We start from the raw sequence: 14,623 nt of genomic DNA on the forward strand, positions 1-14,623 counted from the left end.
ATAGCGAGAGTACTTTATTCTCAGTTTATCTCTTTTACCTTATTTTTCAACTTATTAAATATCATTATTTTAATCTCGTATCCTAAAAAATTCATCAGACGGAGGGACTATTTGTTAAGGAGAAGACTAAGAGATAAGTATAAACTAATCCTATGTGAGTGTTATTTAGCAAGTCTAACAACATTCATAGAACTTGTGTCTAATGGATTAAAACATCAAACCAACATCACTTATGCTACTCATACTAATGTAATATAGTTTAAAATTAAGAGTGAACTACACAATTAATTCCTGATCTTGTCATAAAATACACCAATGGTCTCTGCAAAAATTTTATAGCATTTTTGGTTCCTAAAACTTACATTTTTGGTACTTGTCGGTCTATTATACCCCTCTGCATTTGAAAAATCTCCTAAATGCCATGGAGGACATTTTCGGTACCTAGAAATTACAATTTTGGTACCTTTTCAATCATGTAATTATTTTAGACATACATAAAAGCACCTTTTACAACAAAAATACTTTCTTTTAAATTAATTCACTGATATTTTTTAAATAATTACTTGAATAATGTATAGATTAAGCTTTATAATGAAAAAATTACTATATTTTTAGTAAAAAAATGTTACTTGCAAGAGTTCGCTATACTATATTTTAACTAACGTAATTAAAATATTTATTATATAGTTCATTTTATTATATTTTTTTAGTAAATTTCAATTATTACATTTAACAAATATTCTTCACTATACTGTATTTTTAAAGTAACGTAATTAAAATATTTATTTTTCACTTAAGTATAGTAACATTTAAATATTTAAGTAATATTTTTTAAATAAAAATGTACTATAATTCACTATAATATTTTTTCTTCTCAAATTTTAAAAATTTTAGTAAAATTTTTAAGTATAAATAAATTCCGCGAAGAATTTCCTATAATTCACTTTAATATTTATATTTAAAAAATATTACTGTTAAATATAATATTTTCTTCGCAAATATATAGATTAATTTGTATATAAAATAATATTTAATTTTAAAAATAAATAAAGCATAATTAAAACATATGGTTTCTTATTTAAAATTTTGAAATCATAAAGCATCAAATAGTATTTAAATGAAAGTATAATTGAGTTTATAAAAGAAAATAGTGATGGAAGAAAAAATGAAAAAAAATAAAAGGATTGAAAGGTCCAAAATGCCCCAGAACTTTAAATATTCACACTAATGATACCTAGGGTTAGTTTTGTCTGATCGTACCAAAAATGATACTCCCTCCGTCCCATAAAAGTTGAGTCGTATTCCTTTTTAGTCCGTCCCAACAAAGTTGAGTCATTTCCTTTTCTAACAAAAGACAAAACATTTAATCACTCTTACTTTATTCCATTATTTACTTTACTCTCTCTTATCTTTCTACTTTTTTCATCTCTCCTATTTATTTAATATAAATTCTTAATCTCTGTGCCCAAAAATTTTATCTCAACTTTTATGGGATGGGGGGAGTAAAAAATATTTAAGGACCATTGGTATATTTTTAGACAAGACCAGGAACTATTAGTGTAGTTCACTCTAAAATTAATTAATTATTGAATGCTAAACACTGTTCCTGTGTTTTGGGATTTATTGCTGAGATTTGACAGTGCAATCCACATCCTACTGAAAAACAGTAAAATTCACAAGCACTTGCTAGTCCTTATCTTTTGGAATTAGGGATAATTCCTCAGCCAGAAAAGAAGGCATAGGTGGGGTAATTCATGTGTTTCTGATTGAATATATGTCAGGACTCAAGGAATATGTACAGACTAGAGAGAGAGAGAGCATAGTGGTGATGATTTAATGTTGAAGATATATTGGTGTTGGAGTCTAATATGTGGTGTTTGCTTTTCAAACATTGCTTTCTACAACAATTATTTTGCCATGTAGAATACAATAGACATCCAATTCATTTTTGTGCACGTAACTTTAGAGATTAAACATTTTATTTTAATTCTATGTGAGATTGGGGCTGAGGAAGAGCTTACTTAAATATATAGTAGTATTAATTTGGTGGCTGACATGTCATTGTTCAAAAGTTAACATCTAAGCATGTCTCACGATTGATTGTGTATTTGACATAATTTAATTTGATATAATTTGAAGCGGTGTATGATAAAACCTATGTTAGTAGGTGACATGTTCAATTTGAAATATTATATCTCATGATTGGATTTATGTTATGTTTGGTTCATGTGAATGTAGTCACTCCCCTCCAACTAAAATAATCTTATAGCTAAACCTAAACGGATATATGATAATGAGTCATGCTAATAAAAAAACACAATAAGAATACCAACGTTAAAGAGTAACAATCTTTATAAAATGTTTGTAGCATCAGAGCAAGCTGTGGAGGCAGGCAGCTACGAGTTTACTTTGTCAGAGGGTGTATTGCATCATTGTATTTTCCAGTGGACTGATTTGGTTTAAACCAAAAAATGGTGGAATCTAATCTAGGAAGTGTAGATTCGTCCCAACTGCAAATATTTTGGACCACGCAAACCTACGACATGACATTTTAGGTGATCAGTCCACCCTCACCTCCTACAACTATAAGTTTAATTCAGAGATAGTAATATTTAACTTCAATCCCTTCTTTAGTAAATTCAATTGAGATGTCCAACAATGAAAATGAACAAATTCAAATGCAGCTAAACAATATACGTCCAACTTCCATAATGTCAGCTAAAATGTGAAAAGATTTTAAGTACCTCAATAATCTGGCAGTGATTGGTACATAGATGAGCATATTATACAAAGTGGTGTCCAAGTCATGCAATCAGATCACCCCAAATCGACCAAAACGAGATAGATAAATTTGGTGAGGAATAGACACTGGGTATTTGGTTCCACTAAATATGCTTTTTTAGTCACTAAACTATCATTTTCAACTCCAAAGTTTGTTTCCAGGTTGGATAACTTCCTATACCAAAGCAATTTATGTGGTGTTTAGGCCCCCATTGACTAATGCTGCTAAGCCAACCTCAAGAATAGTTGCATTTCTCACAAATTGCAAGACAAGTGGGGTTGGCAAGTGGGCTTTACCAGTATTGCTGAAAAACTGGAGTCTGTACCAATAGGAGGAACCATATTGTCACTTGGAAAACTTCAGGGGATTTCATTATTGTCAACATGATGGATACAAGGTGTGAAATTATTGGAAACGGTATTGTTTTTACGATTGCGTCATATTTTGCTCCAGAATAATAAACATATATGGAACTAGCGACTGAACCTGTACAGACCGTTGTCTTGATCTTTTCTCACTTGCGTGCAGCATTGTAGAGCTCCAAGTAATCAAGAGCAGGCCGGTTCCAGGACCAATCTTGCTCCATAACACACTTGCACAATGCATAGAACCACTCCCTCTTGTCGTACCACGCAGATATTGCTCTGCAACATTAAATATTATGTGAGCGTTCTCACTAAGACCATCTCAAATGGTACTCTAAAACCCAAACCCAAACCCAAACCCAAAATAGAGTAGGAAAATAGCTCCAATGGTATTGCAAAACCTATCCCATTTTGGTTTTTTGAACAAGATATACCAATTTTAGGGTTTACACCAAAACAAAACCAAATAACTTTATAAGATTTTGTGACTATAAAAAGTAAGTGGATATAGAATATTCTTTTTTAAGTTAAATTTGGTGTAAATGGTTGGAGTAAAATCACTATTGATGTGACATTTCCACTAAAACGAGTTTGAATTTAGTGTAAATGGTTGGAGATGCTCTAACAGAAAAATGAATGGGCTAAGAATGTGCAGGTGATAGGCTATAGAATCCTATCTGAACTGCTAAGCAGAGAGATTTGGACAAAGTTTGAGGTGTGGAAAGATATTCAAATGGACATAGAAGGCAAGACAAAAGCAAAATCTCCGAAGTTTATAGCTATTATACCTATTCAGAGCATAATCAACACCTCCTGCATCTGCTCCATCAAAATTAAATCCATTTGGTTGAAGGCCTTGTTCTTGTGCCCTATCTTCATCATGGTCAACATCATAAACAGTATCATAGAGTCCTGCAGAGATAAAAGTCAGAATTTGAGGCTCTCAAACAGATGAAAAAACTCAGTTAAGGCTAAACTAGTCGTGAATATGTTGAACATATTTTCAATCTGCTGCAAGAATGTACACGGCCCTATTTTCCACGAAAGAATGGAAGTTATGGACTTATTAATTATGAGATATTTCTATCTTTAAGCTTTTAATTGGATAGTATACTAAGTAGGTAGGCGATGAACTTGTTAAACTGCTTGTCTTGGCAGTGAAAACAGGCTATTGAGAATTTTTGGCTGAGGAAGACATTTAACTGAAATACAGATTAAAATTGCCAAATAACCCCTAAATTACTCTTAATAACTTATTTTGTTTCTTGGGATGAACATAGGCGAGAGGAGTTCGATATTTGACTTCAGCATGTGGGGGTCTAACACATCACGAAAAGAAACACTATACAAAAAGTATATCAGCAAAACATTGAAAGTGAAATTCCACTTCATATGGTTATGGTACAAGAAAGGACAATCAGATTCCACTTTATCACCTCCAGTTTTGCGCACAACAGGGACTGAGCCGTATCTCATGGCTGTGAGTTGAGTTAGTCCACAAGGTTCAAAAATAGAAGGGACAAGAATAAAATCAGAACCAGCATATATCTGCAAAATAAGTAAGAATCAAAAGTTAAGGTGGAACATAGGTGAAACAGCTAAATTCCATGAGAAAGTACCAAGTGTGAGAGAGGCTCATCATATGTCAGACATAGACGTGCACGATCCGTATGTGAAGAATGCAGTTGATTTGCCAAATTAACAAAATCATTCTGAATCCTAGGATCAGGAGCTGAACCCAGCAGGACCACCTATAAAAAATGCTCATCAGGGAATAGAAAATTGTCAAACAAAGATTGTCTTGATAGTTGATTCATAATTCTTCAAATGAACCATTCATTCACAGATGCAGGTGCACACTTAAATAGCAGTTGGTCGATAAAGACTATCATGTCCCTCATCAAACTAATGTTAAAGCGTTAGGAAACATGGAAAGTATATTAGTTATTCTAAGTAACAGTTGCAGGATTAAATATAGAGAGACTGAGAGAGGTAAGACAAACTTGTCCATTGCGTTCCAGGGTCCGCCAGATTGCATGTTTGATGAGGTGGATCCCTTTCTGGTGAGTCAGTCGAGTAATGATTCCTACCATGGGCAGATCAGCCTTTTTCAGCCCAAGTCTTTCCTGCAAAGCTTCTTTGGCAGCTTGTTTGCCTTCGACAACATTTTCTGAAGTATAAGATACCTAAGGCATGCATGGCATTTGCATCAGAAAAAGAAAGCATCTGCTTAATATGAAACTGCACTTAGATGTAGACTTCTATACTTCATTAGTGACGCCAATCTGTATACCAACAGACATTAGCAAAAACATGTGTCCTTCAGGCACTCCACTTGCACAACAAGGGTCATCATAGAACTAATAGTGTAAGTAGTTTATAAATTTATACTTCCTGATTGTTAACATATTTACTCACCTAACTCAGTTACATTCCTATTAAGGCATACCATCTAAAAATAATAATTCTATCTAAACACATCATCAACCAGATTTTAGGTCTCAAATTCAACTTCCATTTAGACGACATACTTTCTACGAAGATATACAATGCAAAGACATTCTACCGAAATCTCTATATTTACGCTATGGCGTGCACCTCTTATCCCACAATGGTGATGGCGTGCTCAAGGCATATGAAGCAGCATATCAAACATCCCCCCCCCCCCAAGGCAGTCTTTGCTCTCATTTGTATGGTTTATGGAACAGACAAAGTAGATAAATAGCTTTGCAGAAAGGATCAACAGGATAGCACTTTATATACATAAACTTTATAAAACACACAAAAGGAAGCATAAAAAAAAGGTTTTTAGTGCTTATACATCTACATGATAGCACTTTATATCTTTTTCCCACTGTATCCATGATATAGTACATATGTATTGGACTTCTGTTGTATTCCATAAGGTGATTGTGCCTTAAACACTGCAGCATCTGCAACTGGAACTAGAGGATTTTTATAGAGAATAAAACAGGTGTCATAAACCAGAAGACCTTATCAAACCGCCTACATGAAACTCCATCCCCCCCCCCCCTACAACCCAATTCCCTTATCAGTAGTCCAGGCTTTTGCTTCTCAATAGAAAATTCCATGTTAACAGTCAGTCCATTTTTCATATTAATCTTGAAAAAATGACAACAGTTGAAGCAAGGCAGCTATGTAATTCATGCATCCAAACATACCCAACTTGCAAAGAGGTAAACAAGCAACTTTATTCCTTATACAGTTAAGTATAGATGGAAGTAATTTACTTACAGGAAGGAACTTATCATTATATGGATCCCATATGTCTGGGTCAATTCCATTTAGGATACCATGAAACTTGTAGAGATAAGGAGCAATTACAGGATTCCCAGAAACTTCCCGGGAATAAGTTGGTGATACCTGCAGGAAAATGCAAAAGGCACATACAAGATTAAAAAAGCCCAACAATCTGCTTTACTTGCTAAGTAATAGTCCTTAAAAAAAACTAATTAAGACTCGTGTGGAAGTGTTTCTTCACTGAAGGACTCGCAGAAACTTACAGTTGTAGCCTTGTCTGCGAAAGCCATGGCTTTCCCAATCAATTCAGCTCCAAATTCAAGGTTGTGTATGGTAAAAACAATGCGAGCTTTACTGAGGCCATAATGCATGTACTGTTCTTTGAACAACCATGCAACTGGGGCACTAGACCAATCGTGACAATGAATTATATCCTGGTATCAACGGTAAAACCTTTTTATCAGTTTGCAAGAGAAACAATATCAACTGCAACCACAATAGATACAGAAATCAAAGTTTGACAAAATAATTTCTGCATTGTCATTTAACTTCATTAGTTCTTTTCAACAAGAGAGAAAAGGGCTGGTGCAATGAATTAAACAAAAATTGAGGAGAAGAGTTTGAATATAGAGTTCAAGAAACATATGGCATAAAACAAAGAGTCAGAGATGAAAAATATCAAGACAAAATTGTGCCACGATTTGCACATCCATTGCATATATTAAGCAGCTAGCTAACTGTAAGAGGTTCTAGATGCATATGGCTAGATTAAAAATTGCAGATAATATAAGAAAAGCATCAAGGGAGAATCAAGGCCTCAGAAAAGAAGTTCTCATCAATAAAATAATCCATAAGCTCTTATTAGTATAGGTTGCAGTATGTCTCATCATAGTCATCAAGATCAGATTCTTGGTTCCTAAAGTGACAGTATTAGATAAATTAGACTGCTGAAATTGATAGTTTGAGCAGTAAGCTTACTGGATGGGATCCACTTTGCAGAAGAAACTCTAGAGCTGCATTGCAAAAGAATCCAAATCTATCCCCATCATTACCACGTCCATAGATGCAGCCAACCCAAAATAATCTGGAGTTGTAGCACACATTAGATTAATTTGTCAGAATTGTAGACAATGATTTCTGGGGAGAAGGTGCATCAAGAAATTGACAATCATATTGCAAAATAAAGTTACAGAATTAAACCAAGTCCTTTAAGGCACACTAGAAACTGAAATATAATTAGACATAGGCTCCTAAATGGATACATGTAAACTGCATATATAAGTAATACAGGTTAGGAGGTGCTCTTGTTTCTACCAAATTGAAATCTAAATTCGAGCATTATACATCACATAATACTTAAATCTATTATGTTATTCTTCCTTTGAGGCACCTATATGAAGGCAGATAAGATCAATAAAAAACAAAAACCTCAAATTAATTTAGATTCCAGAAGCACCAGAGAAGATTCAAGTATAGACTCTCAAGTTTTCTGAAGCATCTACTTTGAGTTGCAAGAAATAGAAAATATCTGTTAGGGCACATAAATTATAAAGAGATGCACATTACTTATGAAACAAATAGATATGCACTATCACCTGAAAACCTGGGGATGAGGATAATAATTGTTCGTATAAGTAATAGCAAGTAATTCAGACAGAGACTTAAGACCGTTAACATAAGGAATTAGTTGATATGTTATAAGTAACCTATCTGTTAAAAAGAACTCAATATGAGAGTATATACAGTATAATGAAAGAGAACTGCAATAGTATTAACCTTCACTAGTCAAAATCTTTATCTCAGTTAGATGAAAGGTCAAAAAATTAAAAAGACATCTATAGTATTCACAGCCAAATAAAAGTTTTCAGCAAGTCGAAAACATCCACTGGTGGTTCTATGCCACAATGTAGAAAGGAGCACTAGAAATTACCCATTCTGAGGTTCCAAAAAGTAAACAGAAATGCCTTCTACCTTCCCGAACCAAACTTTAATTTCAGTGCCACCCCAATAATAGCTTTTATGGAACTGCAAATCCTTCACCTATTGAATTACATGTAGGTTTCATCAATACAAAATTCAAATTTATTTAACCGAAGTAAAACCAATTCTGCAGAACCACAGAACCCTATGAAGCTCATAGGTACCTAACTTTCAGAGCTTCGATTCTGTGCTGTCTGATTATCACAATTCTCATTAACGTAAATAAGTTTGGAATATGCAACGAGGGAATAATTCTAACAATCGTCCGAGCATACATAATTTATAAGAATACTCAGTTCCATAGAAATTACGTCAAAGCAAATTCAAGTGAAGCAGCTCAAACTATACTTCAAATACATTATGAGAAATGCCAAGAGATTTTGTCCAAAATAGTACAACATAAATGCAAGAAAAAGAAACGTATTGAAACTTACATGGCTGAGATTCAGACAGTCATACTTTGGGAGAATGATTTCCACATTGTGGTTCATATCCTGGACCGCTCGTGAAAGACTTGTTACAACGTCACCAAGACCCCCTACCTGTATGAGTTGAATAAGCAAACACGAGAAAACTCAAAGACCATAGCATACAATGACAAAATTAATAGCCTTTGTTCAATGGGAAAAGGAAATCTCACGTCCAGTAAAATGGCAATCGCAAATCAAAAAAGCAGTTGGTGGTAACAGGTAGATCCTGTATCAGGCCTCAGTTCGCTATTCTCTCTAAACAGGATTGACTTATCTTGTAAATAATAGCATTACCAAACAAACATTCATGGTCCAAAGTTTTCAGTAACAAGGATAACCACTAATATTGTTAAATCATACTAAGTAAGAAAAATATATCTTCTGACATTAAATCATCAAATCTGCAACTTGATAGCACTAAAATTGAGTTTGAGAAAATATCTTCTTGCAAATCAAGTACATAGTAAAAGCACTTATTCAATAATTCTTTTATTCCAAAGAGTTCTGAAGCTTCTTAGTTATTAAGAATGACAATTTAATGGACTTCTAGTCCAATATGATCGAAATCAACAGGTACAAGTTCCACAAGATAAATATGTCATTGTAAACAACAGATGGCAAAGAAGAAAATGTAACAAACAAACAAAGTATAAAATCATTTCATAGTTCAAGAGCACGCTTTCAATGCCAATGACAGGAGGTTGATCTGTTAAAACTAATTACCTTTGCAATCGGTGCCATTTCAACAGATATATGTACAATGTGCATTGGGGGCTCTTTCACAACTCCTCCAAGTACAGGTATGTGATAGTCCATACCATTCTTGTTGTCAAAAATCCCACCATCTTCTCTTTCGGAGAAAACAAAGTCTATCATATATGCATCCAACGGAACCTTGACTGTCAAAGATGAAAAGAGAGGGTAGGGAGAAAATGAGATATCTTCAAACATAACTGGCATAGGACTTCCAACACAGCATTCTTTTTTCCCTGGATTTACTGTTGTGACCCTGAACATAATGCCATACAATGCCCTTCAAAGTTCAAAGTAGGACTAGAATTTTAATTTTATGATGCATGTGCCAGTGAGGCTATGAGTTCCTACATAGACCCAATACACTTACGACAAGTGTTAGGTTAGTATTTTTTTTGAATTCAACATTCCAAAACTGAACAGTGCTAATGAAAGATCAATGTCATCAGGTAAACACAGATGCAAATAATTGAAAACCCCGCTATAATGCTCAATCTCACCAGATGCTTTAAGATGTGAACTATTTTCAGCAGGAATCATTTTTTGAGGTGGCAACGGGCCCATGCGATGCGTCCAGCGATTGAATGAACATCTGAGCCAGACTTCAGATTTTCCATTCAGAACTGTGTTGGCGGGATTATAAAACAAATTCACCGTGCTTCCAGCCCGGACATCAAGGGGGTCGGTGTAGACTATATGCTTCTGAGACAACAAATATGTTCTCAGAGTTTTTTCCTTTGTTTCTGCTTTCAGGCGTGCAGTTTTTTCAGCCTGTACATGGAAGAAAACATAAGGAAAAAATTATTGGAGAACAGTGAGAAGCAGGAAGTTACTATACTTTGGAGAAGAAAAGAGCAATTTTGTACAAGAGGAAACTAGAAAACACAAAGCATTACAAGATAATACAATGGTGATTCCTTATAATGCTTCCCAAAACAACCTTAGCTCGTATTGCTTCTTCTCTGGATCGCCTTTCAGTCTGAAGTCTTCGGAAAAGTATCTGCTCTTCCTCAGCCCAATATAGTTCCTCGGCAATGGATTTAGGGACAATAGCATGAAAATCTTGCATGTTATTGTTGTCGTAAACAACTGCTTGATGAGGTGGACCATCAGCAAGAACCCAATCCAAGACAAGGGCTCTATCAGGTACAACAACTGCAGACACCATATGGTGGATGGGAAAAGTTTATAGGCAAACTTAAAGAGAAAGTGCAGACTGTGAAGTACAACACTTTTTAAAGGTGTTGAAGCAAACGTCTATAAATTTATAGTAAATTGAAATAATCCTGCTGAAATGTATAGATACTTTGACACAAATGCCTACCATGAGTCTTCTTCCTACTAACTTTGATGTTTAAATAAGAATGTAAAGTTACCAGAAATTGCATAATAGTTTTCCAACAGGAGAAGAGAAAATACTAATGCCAGATGACATGAATGATCTCCTTGTTCCCAGAACTTATATTATCTAGCTACACAATGTAAACAAACCAGAAAGTGATAAGAAATTGGCTGGGTTTATTTTTGAAGATGCAGTTTCACCACATCAATAGGAAGTATATCTAAGGATAATGCAAGCACACCCCCAGAACGGTCGTGAGAACTCCTCCCAATACCTCTTCATTGACAAGTCATAGTGTTTATCCAAACAGAAGATCATGGTATCTCGCAGATGGAAAAAACTAAAAGATAATGCACAGAAATATAATAGAAATGCAATTTATATCAGTTTTTCAGGACAAGAACCTAGATGTTGTACATTAGAATGTTATTTGAATTTCATCCCAGGCTGTCCACATAGATAGCCTTCATCTAACATCTTAATGTCAATGTCAATTCATTGCAATGGGACTTGCCAAACCGAGCCAATAACCATATTTACTTGAAAACAAGGGTTCCATTTTGATAATACCAGGAACCAAAGTGAACTGAAATGCCAAAATCTAAGTAGGGTAGTCACTATAACCAGGACATCATCCCCTAATTCAACCAACCCCCAGCCATGGATAATAATGAACATGTTTTTAAATCTTGATCCTATGCAAAAGAACTTTTGAGATCACAACATATTATTCTGATTCACTATATATACAATCCAAGCTCATTACAAGACAAATATTTAGAGGTAATTAACTGCATACCATCAGCAAACCACCAGTCCCCATCTTTCCCGGATTTGATGAGCTTTGAAACAATGGACAGCCCATCTTTCCAATTATTATACCCTCCATGAATCCATAGCTCTTTAGCATGAGAAAGTGGACCTGAGCTCCTGTTGTAATATAACCTGACCATACCACTGCCTTCCACATCCCAAGGCTTAGGCTCTATGTACCAGACATCATCAACTGATATGGGAGCCTTCTTCATCAACACTTGCATCATCCCTCTTGTCTTTGCAGCTTCCTCTTTGGCTTGTGCTCGATCAGCTTGAATTGCCGCGTTTTCTGCTTCTATATATCTTTGTTCTTCTTCTTGTCTTTCCCTTTCAGCTTTTTGTCTCAATAAATCCTCCTGTTCGCGCATTTTTTCTTCTAGCAAAAAATTTTCGAAGTCAAATACATCCATTCCACCCTCCACAACTATGCAGAAATCTTGTTCGTCATTGTTTTCGTAGACATCTTGCCCATTATAGAACACAAAATCAATTTTGTATGCTTCCTTGGGAACATACAACTGGCAAGACCACCAATCACCTTTGAGATGGCTTTTGCTCAAATTCATCCCAAATGATTTCCATTTCCAGTCATTGAAGGCTCCCATGATCATAACATCTGGTTCATTTTTCAAAGTGGAGAAACTCCTATTGAAAAATATCTCTATATGTTGATCAGGTTTTACCAGTTCTGGGTAATAAAACAATTTGTTTCCTTTTCTGAAATTAGCATCAGCAAGCTTGTTTATTGTCTCTTTACGAAGACTCTCTTCACTTTCCAACTTTAGCTTTAGAAATTCATCTTCCTTTCTCTTAAGCTCACTGATAGAAGTATAACTGTCATCAACACCTCCAGTTGCTGCCAATTTTTCCTGTAAATCATTAATCTTGATGTTGTTAGTCAATCAAGGTTCTTTATCCTTAATACCTAGCAGCATACTAACATTCTGTAATCTACCTGCAATGCTACTGACCTCACTGTTGGATATTCCTTCATCTTTGGATTCAATAACATGCTTATTAATATCAGGAATTTGGACACTCTCTTCGAATTGACTTACTTTGCTGACAGAAAATGCTTCACGCGCTGATGGAACCTCTAGACCAACAACATCATGTTCACCATTACTTTCACCATCACCGTCCTCATCTACTTCTGGAACTAGACTAATGTTGGTTGTCTCTTCCTCAACAGACCTAATCTTCACATCTGGAGTGTCAGCACTCAAGCTCCCAATCTCCTTTTGTGAAGAAGTACCCGGACCTTCCTTTGCTTCACTGTTCTTTCGATCCTTTTTCTGTGTACTCGTAGGGACCTGTGTTCTGGGCCCAAAACCCCTTGGTGTAGAATCCTTAGAGCTTGGCGTGGAACTTTTCCTTGGCCGCCTTCTTGAAAAGTCTGCATGAGTACAGATATTGTAAATCTGGTTACATTACATAGAAATATAATGTGTTGCATATTATTTAAACAACCAACCCGCACTCGCATTAATCTGATATGTGACCTTGGCTGCCATATGACCAGCTCTCCGCCCAAAAGACTGTGTAATCAAAAGCTTTAACATATAAGTAAAACTTTCATATCCAAGCAACGTTACTTACAAATTACAATTACATCCAAGTATCCAACATATAGTAATTCATATACATATAATATAAAAATGGTCAAAACACCGCATTCGAACCAAATCACGAGATGCTTTGGAGCATGTCCATGCCAGAGGATAAGGTGACAAATGTAATGCATATCACCACTACTAGAAACAAAAACACAACATATATTTTTTTTTTTTAAAAACAGAAAACAGCACAGAAAAAGTAAAATGCATATATACACAGAGAAAAATCAACAGTGACGAATTTACAAACAGCACTCGCGCAGGTTCCTGGAGAATTGATTAATCGAGCGTTGCAATCGGTAACAAGCATACGGTCAGTGAGGAATTAAGTTGATCGCAATAGCAAGGAAACAATTACTTGTGCCGTTCCATTAGGCGAAATTCCGAGGAAGGGCTTGATCCTGATGTGTGTACTCTGCGACGACGCAATTCCGCAGCTGAGAGACCTCTGCAGAGGCAATGGCACCTCCATCTTCGAAGTGAATAAATGTGCTCTGCTACTCAGTAGTCGAGCTTAGTGATTCAACATATACACACCATTGGCCTTGGATCTCTCTCCTTCTGCTTCGTTTTAGGTTTCTGTGTGAGTAATTAAAAAATGAAGATTTTGGAGGGCAGTGTTTAGTGATAACATGTGTGTGATTTTTGGCAGGAAATTGGCTCGCGGTGTCACATTTTGCCACGTGGAATTAAAAAATTGGACAAATATTAAGAGAGGTGTGGCTGTGAATATTTTTATGTTAGCCTATTATTCTAGTAAGACGATTAATAGTATTGTGAATTTTGTCACATAAGTCGAGTTCTGATGTACATTAAGCGATATACTATAAATTTGTTTATCACAACATTTAATTATATTTGTTTATTTTGTAAAAAATCAAATGAATGTACAAATACTAACACGCCCATTCCCACAACAATAAAAAAAATGAAGCTATGTCATATTTTCAGTTTAAAGCGAACCAAAAAAATAGGTTAGCAGGCAAAAATCGAATCATAATTTATCATATTGACTATACATTTTTTTTTTCAATATATCCTACCATCGATCATGTGATGAAATAAACCTTTATATGCAGTAGCAATCTCCTTTGTTTTCTTAGTCTCATGAATGAAAAGGGAAGAGATTCATCCTTTTCAGCTGAACTTTGGATATAAAAAGTGGAAGACCCACAAATAGGGCTTTTAGCCGCGCACAAGATTAGTGTTAGTAACTTATAAGTTAAACCAATACCTTC

The 14,623-nt window shown here is 35.1% G+C and overlaps 1 protein-coding gene across 4 annotated transcripts; it reads right to left on the reverse strand.

The window, feature by feature from the left end:
- Nucleotides 1–2,685: 2,685 nt before the first annotated feature.
- LOC125219132 (soluble starch synthase 3, chloroplastic/amyloplastic) lies at nucleotides 2,686–13,979 on the reverse strand. Of its 4 annotated transcripts, none has more exons than XM_048121025.1 (17): nucleotides 13,744–13,979; nucleotides 13,250–13,307; nucleotides 12,741–13,165; nucleotides 11,753–12,638; nucleotides 10,552–10,766; nucleotides 10,112–10,382; nucleotides 9,582–9,757; nucleotides 8,823–8,930; nucleotides 8,339–8,448; nucleotides 7,387–7,492; nucleotides 6,672–6,842; nucleotides 6,403–6,531; nucleotides 5,151–5,333; nucleotides 4,767–4,898; nucleotides 4,584–4,695; nucleotides 3,936–4,059; nucleotides 2,686–3,426 (listed from the first exon to the last, which is right to left on the reverse strand). In XM_048121025.1, the coding sequence occupies exons 1-17, from the start codon at nucleotides 13,855–13,857 to the stop codon at nucleotides 3,297–3,299; spliced, it is 3,450 nt and encodes a 1,149-aa protein (XP_047976982.1). In that variant the 5' UTR covers nucleotides 13,858–13,979; the 3' UTR covers nucleotides 2,686–3,296. The 4 variants fall into 4 exon arrangements, with proteins under 4 accessions (XP_047976982.1, XP_047976990.1, XP_047976974.1 ...); XM_048121033.1 differs by having other exon boundaries at nucleotides 12,828–13,165; nucleotides 13,244–13,307; XM_048121017.1 differs by having other exon boundaries at nucleotides 13,244–13,307.
- Nucleotides 13,980–14,623: the final 644 nt, after the last annotated feature.

Source organism: Salvia hispanica, chromosome 1, assembly GCF_023119035.1.
Source record: "Salvia hispanica cultivar TCC Black 2014 chromosome 1, UniMelb_Shisp_WGS_1.0, whole genome shotgun sequence".
NCBI classification, from domain to species: domain Eukaryota; kingdom Viridiplantae; phylum Streptophyta; class Magnoliopsida; order Lamiales; family Lamiaceae; genus Salvia; species Salvia hispanica.

Excerpts from the sequence above, each read along its gene's own strand:
- LOC125219132 (XM_048121017.1), bottom strand. The coding sequence starts at position 13,857 with ATGGAGGTGCCATTGCCTCTGCAGAGGTCTCTCAGCTGCGGAATTGCG. Across the intron at positions 10,767-11,752 it reads GGACTGGTGGTTTGCTGATG|TTGTTGTACCTGATAGAGCC; the intron begins GTATGCAGTTAA and ends TGGTGTCTGCAG. Across the intron at positions 7,493-8,338 it reads TTTTTGGAACCTCAGAATGG|ATTATTTTGGGTTGGCTGCA; the intron begins GTAATTTCTAGT and ends CTACAACTCCAG.